The sequence below is a fragment of the Salvelinus sp. IW2-2015 genome, linkage group LG18, assembly GCF_002910315.2.
Source record: "Salvelinus sp. IW2-2015 linkage group LG18, ASM291031v2, whole genome shotgun sequence".
Classification (NCBI taxonomy): Eukaryota; Metazoa; Chordata; class Actinopteri; order Salmoniformes; family Salmonidae; genus Salvelinus; species Salvelinus sp. IW2-2015.
This window is the reverse complement of record NC_036858.1, coordinates 6,850,506-6,866,335: the sequence shown is the minus strand read 5'-3', so window position 1 is coordinate 6,866,335 and position 15,830 is coordinate 6,850,506. Positions and strand designations below refer to the sequence as shown.

The 15,830-nt window shown below is 44.7% G+C and overlaps 1 protein-coding gene across 1 annotated transcript in view; it reads left to right on the top strand.

Annotated features, from left to right (window-relative positions):
* waplb (WAPL cohesin release factor b) overlaps positions 1 to 15,830 on the top strand; it is a 54,875-nt gene that overhangs the window by 27,051 nt on the left and 11,994 nt on the right. The window contains exons 8-15 of the mRNA XM_024007033.2: positions 122 to 258; positions 420 to 531; positions 739 to 972; positions 4,471 to 4,582; positions 9,627 to 9,724; positions 10,130 to 10,206; positions 15,189 to 15,367; positions 15,681 to 15,796. Of these exons, the coding sequence (XP_023862801.1) occupies positions 122 to 258; positions 420 to 531; positions 739 to 972; positions 4,471 to 4,582; positions 9,627 to 9,724; positions 10,130 to 10,206; positions 15,189 to 15,367; positions 15,681 to 15,796 (1,065 nt within the window). The remainder of the gene's footprint in view (positions 1 to 121; positions 259 to 419; positions 532 to 738; positions 973 to 4,470; positions 4,583 to 9,626; positions 9,725 to 10,129; positions 10,207 to 15,188; positions 15,368 to 15,680; positions 15,797 to 15,830) is intronic.

Genomic DNA, 15,830 nt, shown 5'->3' with positions numbered 1-15,830 from the left:
AACAAGGCAGGCGGTTGGTGGGTGCATAGCTCTGATGCTGAGAATAGCAGGACTGGGCTCTACAGCTCGATCTAGTACCTACGTTATGTGATTTGATGAGCCCAACAACTCTTTGTCCCAGCTATACACAGTAGTCCAGCATGTCAAGCACTTCAACGACGTGGTGGAGTTTGGGGAGAACCAGGAGTTCACCGACGACTTCGAGTACCTGGCCACCGGCCTGAAGAGTGGCCAGCCCCTCAACACACGCTGCCTTAGGTAAGACTAGCTTCCGCTGATACAGGGTCACATTCTTTGGCATCTTCATTATGGTTAAGGTAATGATTCATGGCAGTTAAGAGCTTGATGATCTAGCAGAGGCAGTGACCCTCCTCTCTGTTCAATTCAATGAAACARTATTTATCTGTCCTCCCCTGCAGTGTCATTAGCCTGGCCACCAGGTGTGCCATGCCCAGCTTCAGAATGCATCTGAGGGCCAGGGGGAAGGTGGCCCAGGTCTTCAAGACACTCAACGACGCCCCACAGCATCCGGTAAGTAAAGGCCCCTACCTCTTCAGAGACTATGGCTGACTTGACTTGGTTTCTGTCAGATCAGTGGAGAAGCTCAGTCTGTTAACTGGAGCCTGCCAAGTGACATGGTTTTAGCGCTTAGTGACAACCTGCGCTAGTGACACCACTTTAAAAAGTCAGTATATCAGGTTCACATATCCTTTCTCTGTCCTCCTCCCCCCCCTCTAGAACCTGTCCCTGTGCACAGCTAGTTTGATGTACATACTGAGCCGAGACAGACTCAACATGGACCTGGACCGGGCCAGTCTAGACCTGATGATCCGCCTGCTGGAGCTGGATGGGGACCACTCAGTGGCCAAAGACGACCAGCTCACCACCAAGGAGATGTCAAAGGTCAAGGAGAAGATCCGCAAGCTGTGCGACACGGTGCACAACAAGCACCTGGACCTGGAGAACATCACGGTACGGGTCTCCCGTAGAGAAAGTCCTCCTTGGGTCATATTCATAGGCAACTACAAATGTTATGTAATGGGAAACAATTGTTTTTGTTTCCTATTGGACAAGATCAGGTGGTCCCTCCCGGTTTCAGTCCGTTCTTTTTCCATTTGGTTCCCTAATGAATATGACCCTGGTTTTTGCTTAGAGGAGGGAGGCTAGATGCAACCCTCTGTCCTCCTCTGTCTTTTATTTAACCTTTATTTAACTTGGGAAGTCAGTTAAGAACAAATTCTTATTTACAATGACCGCCTAGGAACAGTGGGTTAACTGCCTTGTTCAGGGGCAGAACGACAGATTTTTAACTTGTCAGCTCGGGGATTCGATCTAGCAACCTTTCGGTTACTGGCCCAACGCTCTAACCACTAGGCTACCGCAACCTTTTGGTTACTGGCCCAACGCTCTAACCACTAGGCTACCGCAACCTTTTGGTTACTGGCCCAACGCTCTAACCACTAGGCTACCTGCCGCCGCCCCTGTCTCTTTTGCGTTGTTGGGTTAAACCCCCCACAAATTTCATCAAGCCAGTCAGAGGTATCTGTAACAGTTAACAAAAAAACATGACTTATAATAACATTTTTATATAGATAGTACCAGTCAACAATTTGGACACCTACTCATTCAAGGGTTTTTATTTGTACTACTTTCTACATTGTAGAATAATAGTGAAGACATCAAAACTATGAAATAACATATATTGAAGCATGTAGTAACCAAAAAAGTGTTAAACAAATCAAAATATATTTGAGATTCTTCGAAGTAGCCACCGTTTGCCTTGACAGCTTTGCACACTCGTGGCATTCTCTCAACCAGCTTCATGAGGTAGTCACCTGGAAGGCATTTCAATTAACAGGTATGCCTTGTTAAAAGTTAAATTGTGGAATTTCTTTCCTTAATGCGTTTCAGCCAATCAGTTGTGTTGTGGCAAGGTAGGCTTAGAAATGTCCTTGTTTCTGAAAGGAAAGCTGATTTTATTTTTTAAACTTTTTTTTTGTCCATTCAAATGACATCAAATTGATCAGAAATACAGTGTAGACATTGTTAATGTTGTAAATGACTATTGTAGCTGGAAACAACGGATTTTTAATGGATTATTCACATAGGCGTGAAGAGCCGACTCCGGGATGCTGGCCTTCTAGGCAGAGTTGCAAAGATAATGCCATATCTCAGACTGGTCAATAAAATATTAAGATGGGCTAAAGAACATAGACACTGGACAGAGGAACTCTGCCTAGAAGGCCAGCATCCCGGAGTCGCTTCTTCAGAGTTGACTTTGAGACTGGTGTTTGGCGGGTACTGTTTAATGAAGCTGTCAGTTGAGGACTTGTGAGGTGTCTTTTTCTCAAACTAGACACTAAAATGTACTTGTCCTCTTGCTCATTTGTGCACCGGGGCCTCCCACTCTTTCTATTCTGGTTAGAGCTAGTTTGTGGTGGTTCTGTGAATGGAGTAGTACATAGCGTTGTACAAGATCTTCAGTTTCTTGGCAATTTCTTGCATGGAATAGCCTTCATTTCTCAGAACTAGAATAGACTGACGAGTTTCAGAAGAAAGTTTTTTGTTTCTAGCCGTTTTGAACCTGTAATCGAACCCACAAATGCTGATGCTCCAGATATTCAACTAGTCTAAAGAATTTTTTTCCAAAAACAACGACATTTCTAAGTGACCCCAAACCTTTGAACGGTAGTGTATTTGGTAAAAGACCAAGTCCATATTATGCCAAGAACAGCTCAAATAAGCAAAGAGAAACGACAATCCATCATTACGTTAAGACATGAATGTCAGTCAATCCGGCACATTTCAAGTTTCTTCAAGTGCAGTCGCAAAAACAATCATTCGCTATGATGAAACAGGCTCTCATGAGGACTGCTACAGGAAAGGAAGACACAGAGTTATCTGTGCTGCAGAGGATAAGTTCATTGGAGTTACCAGCCTCAGAAATTGCAGCCCAAATAAATGCTTCACTGAGTTCAAGTAACAGACATCAACTGTTCAGAGACGGAATCAGGCCTTCTTGGTCGAATTGTTCAGAGGGGACTGCATGAATCAGGCCTTCATGGTTGAATTGCTGCTAAGAAACCACTACTAAAGGACACCAATATGAAGAAGAGACGTGCTTAGGCCAAGAAACACAAGCAATGGACATTGGACCGGTGGAAATCTGACCTTTCTGAGTCCAAATTTGAGTTTTGTGGTTCCAACCGCCGTGTCTTTGTGAGATACAGAGTAGGTGAACGGATGATCTCCGCATGTGGTTCTCACCGTGAAGGTGGTGTGGGGGTGCTTTGCTGGTGACTGTCTGTGACTTACGTAGAATGCCAGACACACTTAACCAGCATACCTACCACAGCATTCTTCAGCGACACACCAGTCCCACTAAGTGCAAACCAGATTGGATGTAATTTGTTTATCAACAGGACAATGACCCAAAACACACCTCCAGGCTGTGTAAGGGATATTTGACCAAGATTGAGAGTGCTGGAGTGCTGCATCAGATGACCTAGCCTCCACAATCACCCGAACTCAACCCAATTGAGATGAGTTGGATCGCAGAGTGAAGGAAAAGCCGCCAACAAGTGCTCAGCATATGTGGGAACTCCATCAAGACTGTTGGAAAAGCATTCCAGGTGAAGATGGTTGAGAGAATGCCAAGAGAGTGCAAAGCTGTCATCAAGCTGTCATCAAAAAATTGTGACCTATCCCCTTGTAGAAATGGATGAACAGTCGACTCTGACACTGGCTTTGCACGGTAGAGCCAATGGAAATCATGTATTTGAATTGGGTCTGGCAAACTGCACAGCGTTTAAACAGTTAGATCTGATTAATTTGGACATCTGACGTAATGACATGGCCTTTTGATGTGTCTTTTTTCCCTCTCATCCTCTATAAATATCCTCTCTGCTGATGTTGTAGTCGGTGTATCACATGGCAACCTAATCCCTATGTAGTGCTGTACTTTTGACAAGGGCCCATAGGGCTCCGGTCAAAAGTAGGGTGCCATTTGGGATGTAGCCCTATTCTTCAGAGAGCAGACTGACCATTCACCTCAATGCCTCCAACTTATTTTCATTTGTTTAAGCACTCTTTATGTTTCTGACTGTTAGACTGTTAGCTTCCATGTAGAATTAATCATTAGATTCTCTTATCGTTTGAGCTCAACAGTTTGCTTTAAAATATTTAATAATAAGTGTTAGAAAGCTTATTTCTATCGACAATGTAATTAGAGACKGCAGTATTGTTTTGCTTGGATTCAAACGCCACCTGCATGCTAACTAGCTTCTCCTGGCGCCCTYCTTCACTGGAAGGAAGGAAGTCATATTTCTGTTCCTGTTCTTCCTCCTGTTATTGTCTATCATAGTTGGCCTCTTTGAATCACAGTACATGGTCAGTAATGTCCATTTATACCCTGTATGTGTGATGTAAATGTGTTTTCATTACTCCCTGTGTATGTGTTTGTGCACGCAGACTGGGCATTTAGCCATGGAGACCTTGTTATCGCTGACCTCCAAGCGGGCCGGGGACTGGTTTAAAGAGGAGCTAAGACTTCTGGGAGGCCTGGACCACATAGTGGATAAAGGTGAGCTAGACCTACACCACATTACCCTGAAAGTGTGTTTTCTGTGTCTAGGCAAAACACCCCGAAAGGGTTCTTCCCCTGATCCTAGGAGCTGACAATTCGATTAGATTCCAAATGCATTGTTGGTATGACAAAATGCATTCTTATTGAATGGTATTAGTATTTTATGTGTGTTACTTWTTCATTGTGTTTGTCTGKGTACAGACAGCCCTGATGAAGCTCACTCATGACTACCTGTGGGGAAATCAAGGAGATCCCAAATGGTGGAATCACTATGTGGCAGTATACTACTGTTCGATRTGGCATTGGTTGAAGCTCAATGTTAAATTCAAATCTCCCTACCATCATATCTAAGCCAATATGACATCAATGACGAATATTCGCGAATCAATTCCATTGGAGGGACACAACACACTCCCCGTTTCTCGTCATGAGCAGTCTGGCTGTTACCAACAACCACACATCGGACTTTTAGCAATTTAGTCTTTTCTGCGCTCGCTTAGCTCAAATTCTAGACTTTGAATTAAAACAAGAATGTAGCGTACATAAAGTTACCATTGGACTTAATTTTTTTTTTTTAGATTGACGAAGTTTGTAGGTGTAACAGTTTTTATTAAATGTATAATTTATCGCTTACGTGCTCATTTCTGTCTTTAAGAACCAACAGGTGCTACCTTTTTGTCGCATTTCTGACATTGCTAAGGTATTTTCAGCCGAAACTGAGTTATAAAACCGGACGAAGGCAGTTGGGTTACGCAGCAACAGTGCTATTAGCTAGCTAACACCACTCGGATGAGAGGCAAGCTACAAGCAAAGGATGCTAGCTTTATTTTGCTATGGAAGGTTTTTCACATGGCTGAAGTCATCTGTTTAAACTGTTGGCTTTGACACTTGCATGTAATCAAAGCACAAACACACATAAGAGCAACCAAGGATATTCGCCATATTGCCAGTAAGGTAGCCAACTAACATTAGCCAGTAACGTTAGCTAGCTACAAGCCAACAAGGCTCTAACGCTTGCTGTATTTTGACATTCTTCCACAAAGCAGAGCTAGCTAAAGTAAGTAAAGTTCATAGTCAACACCAAACTTTGGGAAACTGCCACGCTGCTAATGTATAAAACATGCAATGGGTGTTGTTCATCTTACGTTAGCTAACGTTACTCCATACACTGGTCAATCTGGCTTGCTTAGCCATGTAGCTAGCTAATGTTACAGCCCTTACCTTATGCATTGATTCAGTACACTCCCTCTGTCAACGCAATTTTCTTATTGTCATTGTAATCCACGTGTTGCGCTGACTATCAGTGTCAAGTTACTTTTCAGTGTGTTCTCTAAAACCTGAAGTTGCCATCTAAGTAAAAAAGTATCCAGGGGGGTGGCAGTGCACCCAGGTTAAACAACACAAACATCATTGCTTGCTTGCGTGRCCTTTGCCTATTCAAAGGATGATGCCATGCTTGGTAACTTGGTTGGCTGTGTGACTGTTTTCAACACAACTGATTTTAGACTTTTTCTCTTTTTTACCAAGCAAGAGAAATCAACGTTCAATCAGTACTGAGTGAATGAACAACAGAAACATTGTGCAACGAAAGCTTCCTGTCATTACCAGACTGTCCGTTTGAAATAGTTTCAAGATAACTCGTTCATGACGGGGTTCGTAGCTTAACGTTTAATGTCACCGAGATCTGAAGGTCCTGGGTTTGCCTCGGAGGAGACGTTTTGACACCCCGCTCCCAGCCCCAACACGCACCGGTGCACACGGTCTRCTTATTTTCACTTATTACATTGCTCTTAAAAGAGCATTGTTGAGTGGCTATAGACAGGGAGTGTGGTGTGTGTGTACTAGTGTGCACGTCTTGCTTCTACGGAGAAGAGAACGGTGGATACTTGAGAGACCAACAGTTTGAGACCGTTTATCTTAAGCAACCTGCCTACACATTGTTTGAAGTACAATAGACTAACATAGCTACTGTAGTGGGTCAAAGCTGTGTGCTTTGGAAACCTTGATAAACCTTGCTGGGAAACCTTGATAGAGCATGTGTGGAGTAGACATTGTGGTGCTCATGTGAATTTCCTTTTATTTTCCGGCATCAGTGCAATGCCTGACTAAACATCGAACGAAATGGCCACCAAACAAACCCACAGCTTGGACACTTATTCACGATCACCCTAATTGGCAGCACCTAAAGTGCTTATCAACCAGGCTCAACATCTGGACAAGGTTGCTGCTGCCACCAGGGGGGAATGAAGTGTGGTAGTAAGCTGTAGTCTGCCATCTACCTAGCCTATTCCATAACACAATGAAACAAAGTTCTTAAAAGGAGTTGTAGCTGGGTGGACATTTTGGCTCAGCGATACCAGAATGGATGGGGTAAGAGATCAATGGAACACAGACTGTCGGGGGATAGAACACAGACGCAGTAATTGGTGCCTATTAAAAAAAAAAAAAACTGGTCAAATGAGGTGGATATTCATAAAATCTGTCACTACAGTGCCTTGCAAAAGTATTCATCCCCCTTGGCGTTTTTCCTATTTTATTGCATAACAACCTGTTAATATAAATAGATTTTAATGGACATACACAAAATTGTCCAAATTGTTGAAGTGAAATGAAAAAGTAACTTGTTTTAAAATTTAAATAAAAAACGGAAAAGTGGTTTATGCATATGTATTCACCCCTTTGCTATGAAGCCCCTAAMTAAGATCTGGTGCAAMCAATTACCTTCAGAAGTCACATAATTAGTTAAATAAAGTCCACCTGTGTGCAATCTGTCACATGATCTCAGTATATATACACCTGTTCTGAAAGGCCCCAGGGTCTGCAACACTAAGCAAGGGGGCACCACCAAGCAAGCGGCACCATGAAGACCAATGAGCTCTCCAAACAGGTCAGGGACAAAGTTGTGGAGAAGTACATATCAGGGTTGGGTTATAAAAAAATATCAGAATCTTTGAACGTCCCACGAAGCACCATTTTAAATCCGTTATTAAAAAATGGAAAGAATATGACACCACAACAAACCTGCCAAGAGAGGGCAGCCCACCAAAACTCATGGACCTGGCAAGGAGGGCATTAATCAGAGAGGCAACAGACCAAAGATAACCCTGAAGGAGCTGCAAAGCTCCACAGCGGAGATTGGAGTATCTGTCCATAAGACCACTTTAAGCCGTACACTCCACAGAGTGGCCAGAAAAAAAGCCATTGCTTATTTTTTTCCTTTTAAGCAAACACATTTGGTGTTCGCCAAAAAGCATGTGGGAGACTCCCCAAACATATGGAAGAAGGTACTCTGGTCAGATGAGACTAAAATTGAGCTTTTTAGCCATCAAGGAAAACGCTATGTCTGGCGCAAACCCAACACCTCTCATCACCCAAAGAACACCATCCCCACAGTGAAGCATCATGCTGTGGGGATGTTTTTAATCGGTAGGGACTGGGAAACTGGTCAGAATTTAAGCAATGATGGATGGCGCTAAATACATGGAATTTCTTGAGGGAAACCTGTTTCAGTCTTCTTTGTTTCAGAGATTTGAGACTGGGACGGAGGTTCACCTTCCAGCAGAACAATGACCCTAAGCATACTGCTAAAGCAACACTCAAGTGGTTTATGGGTAAACGTTTAAATGTCTTGGAATGGCCTAGTCAAAGCCCAGACCTCAATCCAGTTGAGAATCTGTGGTATGACTTAAATATTGCTGTACACCAGCGGAACCCATCCAACTTTAAGCAATTTTCTTTTTTTGGATAGCCAGGGGCGCACGCCATCAACTTAGAAACAAAGCATGTGTGTTTAGTGAGTCTGCCAGATTAGAGGCAGAAGGGATGACCTGACCAGGGACGTTCTCTTGATAAATGCGTGGATTGAACCATTTTCCTGTCCAGCTAAGCATTCAAAATGTAACATACTTTTGGGTGTCAGGGAAAATGTATGGAGTAAAAGGTATATTATTTTCTTTAGGAATTTGGGGAAGTAAAAGTTGTCAAATATAAAGTACTGGTACCTCAAACGACTTAAGTAGTAATTTTTACTTAAGTACTTTACACCACTGGAAATCGGTGGTGGTATTTGAAGTCGTTCTTAGGTGTAATGCGGTTGATTGGTGGCGATGACATGAACGTATTGGGGTTGACATTAGAGCTCTGCTCCTCGAGCCCAAAGGACCCTGACATTATACAGCACGTTAGGGCCGGGTAGAGCCTGTTCAAGTCGCTCTGATTAAGAGTTATATAGTCATGTCTCATTAAGATCAGAACATGATGCAAGAAGTGCTTCAACCTTGTGAAATATAGGGGGAGATTATTTCACAGAAAATTTTCCTTGAGTTTTGTCTGAGTTTTGAGTGACAAGTCGTTAACGGCTCTCTTATGTCTCTTCATTGAGCAGAGCAGCCCAAGCGGAGCCGTTGCTATGGAGACTGAGCCATCCATACCAGCATTATAGTCAGATTTTTACCCCACCGTAATGTGAAATACACATATGAACAATGGAGCCGGGAGTTGCCAGGGACTTAACAATATATTATTACCATACTTCGATGCCGATATGTATTGAGATTCTCACGATTCTATATGTGTTGCGATTCGATACTGCGATTTGATGTTCCAAACATATTGCTCACTATGTCTGCTGCAGAGATGAGCGGAAAGGAGAAATTTCATTTTGGTCAGTCATGGAAATAAAAGTGCTGAAAACATGTTGGCTCACTATTTAAAAAGATGGAGAACAAGCTATAGGATGATAAATACCGGTGTTTTGGCGCAGGCACAACCGACTAGCACTAGCTAACGCTACCTAGCAACTTTTTTACTTTGAGTTACAGTATTGCTCTGATATCGTCCAAAATAATATTGTGATATGTTTTTTTAATCACTAATAAAGAATAGCCTTAATGTAGGCTAATTTTGATGGCCAGCAATGAGGAGATGTTGGATCTATCCCCCAAGGGCGGACGTGGCCATGACGTGGCGTTTCCATTGTTTTGGTCGAACTCTTACCTGATTTAGGTGGTTGTGGTTGAACCGAGTTTTCTTGTTTCTGCAGTAAAAGAATGTGTGGAGAACCTGAGCCACGAGGATGACGAGGAGAAGCTGATGGCGTCACTGTGGGGAGCCGAGAGGTGTCTACGGGTGTTGGAGAGCGTGAGTACACATACTAATGTCTTGGACAACACTTCTGGCCACCAGAAGGCTGGATTCCTAATCGGGGCCCCGCTCATAGCGCTTGCTAGATCTTATTTAATGCCATTTATAAAGTATCCATGGGAAACATTGATCTTAGTAACAGCTGCTCATGCCTCCTAAGCCTACAGTTTTGCTCGGTTTCAATCTCAGCCCGAGTACAGAGTGAAGGTTTAGATTGCAGGTCTGCTGAGGCTAGATTAGTGTGTGTGTGTGTGCTAACCTGGCACTAAGCCTGCGCTTATTGATCAACTCAGTGAATCCAGTGGGAGTCTTCTAGAAGGGGCTCTGTGTGCAGTAATGCGTTCACTTGATTTGAGATAAAGTGTTGTATTTCCTCTGTAACTCTGTTGTTGCTCTGTGCAGGTAACTGTTCACAACCCAGAGAACCAGGGCTACCTGATCGCTTATAAGGACTCCCAGCTTATCTGCTCTTCAGCCAAGTAAGTGGCCTGTATGGATGCACACACACACACACACATTGTGTGTTACACAGTCTGGAGCTTAATGCATATTGCATTTATCACCTGTATCGCCAGACAGCATCTCATTGAGGTTGAGGGGTCAATCGGTTCCCTACATGGGGGCCCTGGTCATGAGGTTGAGGGGTCATCCTGTTCCCTACATAGGGGCCCTGGTCACGAGGTTGAGGGGTCAATCGGTTCCCTACATGGGGGCCCTGGTCACCGAGGTTGAGGGGGTCCATCCGGTTCCCAAATAGGGGGGCCTGGTCACGAGGTTGAGGTCATCGGTTCACCTACATAGGGGCCCTGGTCACGAGGTTGAGGGGTCATCCGGTTCCTACAATAGGGGCCTGGTCACGAAGGTTGAGGGTCATCGGGTTTGCCCTCCATAGGGCCTGGTCATGGAGGTTGAGGGGTCATACGGTTCCCTACATGGGGGCCTGGTCTATGAGGTTGAGGGGTCATCCTGTTCCCTACATGGGGGCCTGTCATGAGGTTGAGGGGGTCCAATCCTGTTCCGGTACATGGAGGCCCTGGTCATGAGGTTGAGGCGTCATCCGTTTCCCTACATTGGGGCCTGGTCATGAGGTGAGGGTCATCCTGTTCCCTACATAGGGGCCCTGGTCAGGATGGCGTTGAGGGGTCATCGCTGTTCCTAATAGGGGCCCTGGTCATCGGTTGAGGTGTCTCCGTTCCCTTACAGGGGGCCTGTGTCACGAGGTTGAGGGGTCATCCGTGTTCCTACATGGGGTGTCACTGAGTTGAGGGGGATCATCCCTGTTCCTAATGGGGCCCTGGTCCAGAGGTTGAGGGGTGGTCATCCGGTTCCCTACATGAGGGGCCCTAGGTCAGTGAGTTTGAGGGTCATTCCCGGTTCCCCTTACAATAGGGGCCCCATGGTCATGAGGTTGAGGGTCATCCGGTTCCTACATGGAGGCCCTGTCTGAGGTTGAGGGGTCATCCGGGTTTCTTACAGGGGGCCCTGTTTCAAAAGTTGTGCGCTTTTATAAGGAATAGGGTGCCATTTTGGATGCATGTCATATAGTGGCCCACTAACACCCACACAATTCAGTCTTCTTTGGCTACAGAAATACACCGGACTCCTCACCAACACTACATTGTGTTAAAAGAGTAATTAATGTACAAAAGTGTCTGTATGCAGCTGTATTGGGAAATGTCCGTTTTCATTATGCTGTGTGTTGGGTTCCGTTTTGACATTGTCAATCACAGCATTCCCCCCTCGCCCTGCTCCTATGCCTGTCTGTAAAGCAAACTCYGCCCCGTATGCGTTTGCCTTACCTACCATCTCCCTTTCAATACCCCCCCTCTCTCCCCTCGTATGGTTTAGCCACCCCCCAATCGTTCCAGTGCCCCAGCCCCTCCACCCCTCGGCCCACCACAGCCACTGTTCTCCGTCTTTATAACTGAATTAGCCCTGCCCCAGGCAGGGTTCGTTGCCTGCAGCCAGGGCCTTGGTCGCTCTGCTCAGGTTCCTAACCCCTGCGTCACCCCTGGTGAACTATCCTTGCACCCCCAGCCAGGAGGCCTCTTCGACTGGGTCAACAAAGAGCCGCTCTCACATCGCACACAGCAGCTTCATTAGCCGCATTCAGCCGGCCGCGCTAATTCGATTACGGGGGGAGAAATCAGAGGGGTCGAGCCACACAGCAGTACACAGCAGCGCAGAGGCCCTCATTAACAGCTCCCCCAAAATAATATATTGCCTCTGCTCTCCTCTCTGCCTTAACGGATGATCCCCCATTATTTCAAATCTCATTATTTTTTTTATTTTGCATGAAGCTGTTTTGCTGCTGGTTAGCCATGCTGCAGTCATGCACGTCTGTTGCTAACCTTTTGTTATGGTTAAATTCACCCTCCGTTCTCTCCCGCTTCGCACTGCCTTTTTTWAAATGTATTGTCGGGGATGCTGTCTGCCTAATGGTGTAGGCGTATGTCTAAAGTGGAGTCCGAAATTGACACCCTTAATAAAGATGAGCAATAATGACTGTATTTAAAATAAATACACTGCTCAAAAAAATAAAGGGAACACTAAAATAACACATCCTAGATCTGAATGAATGAAATATTCTTATTAAATACCTTTTTCTTTACATAGTTGACAACAAAATCACACAAAAATGATCAATGTAAATCTAATTTATCAACCCATGGAGGTCTGGATTTGGAGTCACAATCAAAATTTAAAGTGGAAAACCACACTACAGGCTGATCCAACTTTGATGTAATGTCCTTAAAACAAGTCAAAATGAGGCTCAGTAGTGTGTGTGGCCTCCACGTGCCTGTATGACCTCTCTACAACGCCTGGGCATGCTCCTGATGAGGTGGCGGATGGTCTCCTGAGGGATCTCCTCCCAGACCTGGACTAAAGCATCCGCCAACTCCTGGACAGTCTGTGGTGCAACGTGGCGTTGGTGTAATGGAGCCGCGACATGATGTGCTGCGAATTGGATTCAGGTCTGGGGAACGGGCGGAGCAGTCCATCATGCATTCAAGATGTATACTGCTTGAGAACATGCTGACACACCCAGGCCACTGAGGTTAGCATTGTCTTGCATTTGGAAGGACCAGGGTACTGCAAGCATATGGTCTACAAGAGGGTGTGAGGATTTCTATCATCGGTAACTATGGAGTCTGGCTAGTCTGCGATGCACTGGAGGGCTGTGGGACGGCCAAAACCGTAAAGAATCCAGGCAGCCTGCATATCGACCTTATGCTGACATGACTACTCGCCTAATCGGTCATTGTGCGATATGATGTTAGCAGCGGAGCAGGAACGTTCTGATTCGCGTCTCAGACTTGGTTACGTCTGTGCTCATGTGGCTGAGTGTGAACCTGGCTTTCATCGTGTGATCGTAGCTGTCGGGCCTCCAGTGACCTGACGCGTGTTCATAGGAGTCAGTGTTGCTAACTTTATGTCACTGCGTGAGTGCAGCAACACATGCGACATTTGTGGCTGCTGGAGGGTCATTTGCAGGGGTTCTGGCGTAGATCACTCTTGACAAGGCGGGAGTAGCTGGTCTTGCTGCTCAGGGTTAGTTGCCTGGCTAGCGGCCTCCTTCCAGTCTCTGATGTACTGGCCTGTCTCCTGGTAGCGCCTCCATGCTCTGGACACTACGCTGAAGACACAGCAAAGCTTTCTTGCCACAGCTCGCATTGATGTGCCATCCTGGATGAGCTGCACTACTGAGCCACTTGTGTGGGTTGTAGACTCCGTCTCATGCTACCACTAGAGTGAAAGCACGCCAGCATTCAAAAGTGACCAAACATCAGCCAGGAAGCATAGGAACTGAGAAGTGGTCTGTGGTACCACCCCTGCAGAACACTCCTTTATTGGGGGTGTCTTGCTAATTGCCTATAATTTCCACCTTTTGTCTATTCCATTTGCACAACAGCATGTGAAATTTATTGTCAATCAGTGTTGCTTTTTTAAGTGGACAGTTTGATTTCACAGAAATGTGATTGACTTGGAGTTACATTGTGTTGTTTAAGTGTTCCCTTTATTTTTTTGGGAGCCGTGGTATATACCCCCACAAATACTGAGCTATATTGTATGCTCAAAAAAATTGGGAAGTATATTATTTAAGACTAAAACAATTGCAAAGATTTTTTTTAAGTACTCAAACATTTTTAGTATTTAATGCCATATTCCTAGCATGCATTGAATACATCAAGCTTGTGACTCTACAAACTTGTTGGATGCATTTGCAGTTCATTTTGGTTATACATTTTGTGCTCAGTCAATGAATGCTAAATAATGTCTTGTCATTTTGGAGTCACTCTTATTGTAAATAGCAATGGAATGTTTCTTAACTCTTCTACATTTCATGTGAACGCTACCATTACGGATAATCCTGAATGAATCAGGAAGAATTATRYATGAGGAAATTAGAGGGTCGAAGATGATACCACCAAGACATGCTAACCCTCCCGTTATTGGTAATGGTGAGAGGTTAGCGCTTCTGGCGGGTGATGGTCTTTGACCCTCTTAACTTTCACCAATCGTTCAGCATTATCTGTAATCATGGTAACATCCACATGAATGTAGAAGGATTTAGAAACATTCTATTCTTATTTACAATAAAAGTTACTCAAAAATGACATTTACCATTTCTATTTGGCACAAAATAATCTGAAACACAACCAAAACAAACTGCAAATGCATCCAAMAAGTTTGTGGAGTCACAAACTTTCTGTAGTCATTGGGTGCTAGGAATATGACATAAAATACAAAACATTTGACTACTTTATAAGAATCTTTAGGGGTGTCTAATTTTGACCCAATACCTTTGTTTGTTTTTTTCTCTCAAAAATCTCTTTCTCTGAGCAATTGAATTAGTATACAATTTAATTTCCCCCTTTTTTTGCATGAAATATATATAGCTCAGTATTTGAATTGTGTATTTTATACAGTCATTATGGCTCATCTTTATCAAGGGAGTCGATCATTTCGGACCCCACTGTATATGTAAAGCGACACAATGGAAACGTGTGTTACTGCATTCAAATCATTTCATACCAGTTTTTCATTGGTTTACAAGCACTAGCTTTTCCGCGTTGTCTGAATAATACAAAAACCCAATAGGAAGAATTGTTGCCCTGAAGACATCTTTGAAGCTTATTTGCCAGACACACACTGCCGTTGTGGTAGTGTTTAATTCAGTATCRAGTCCCTCCAGAGCTGTCTTCCAGACCCTTTCAGTCCAGTCTGTCAGCCAAACAATCCTCCCATCAAATATTAAGGCTATTATCTCCCAGCACGACATCAGAAGGCTAAAAGTTCAATGCTGAAATATGAGAATCTTCAAACTTGGGTGGACGTAAAGGGGCCTTAAATGGAAGTGCGCTATATAGCTGACTACCTCTGGTTCAATACTGTTGTGCTTGCTTGGTCCTTGGTACATAATGAATAATCCATTTTCCCTGTGTGGGGGGGTTGACAGGGCCCTGTGGCACTGTGAGGAGATGATCCAGCGCTATAGCCGGGAGATGGGAGTGAACAGCGCCTTGTGTTTGGCGGGCACCGCCCTGCCCTACGCCAGCCACAGCAACGTGGGCAAAGCCTTGGAGGACTGCATGAGGGCCATCATCGGCGTGCTGCTAAATCTCACCCACGACAATGGTGAGAGTCGTGCGCGCGCACACACACACTTCAATATAGAGACACACACACTCCGTGGCTCACACAGTATCATCTGGACACAGAATGAGCAGACGGTRCCAACGCCACTGGTGGTCGTAAATGATTATGGTTATTGAGGACATAAGCATACCTACACTMTCTTGGGCACTCGGCAGCACTCGCCGCTCCTTCACAGAAGTGCGTTAATGCTTTTTAATTTGACCCCTAAAGAAATTCGGCTTCCAAAATATGTGTTATGCACATAACTGTTGATGAGGCCCTATAATGACTGTGTTCTGCCCCGTGTGTGTAGAATGGGGAAGCACGAAGACAGGCGAACAGGAGGACATGATGATGACATCGTTGAACTGTGTGCTCCGGGTCCCACAGTACCTTCCTCAGGAGAGGAGGTTCGACATTCGTGTACTGGTGAGGGGGGTGTAGTGGGGGTGTGGGTTTGTAG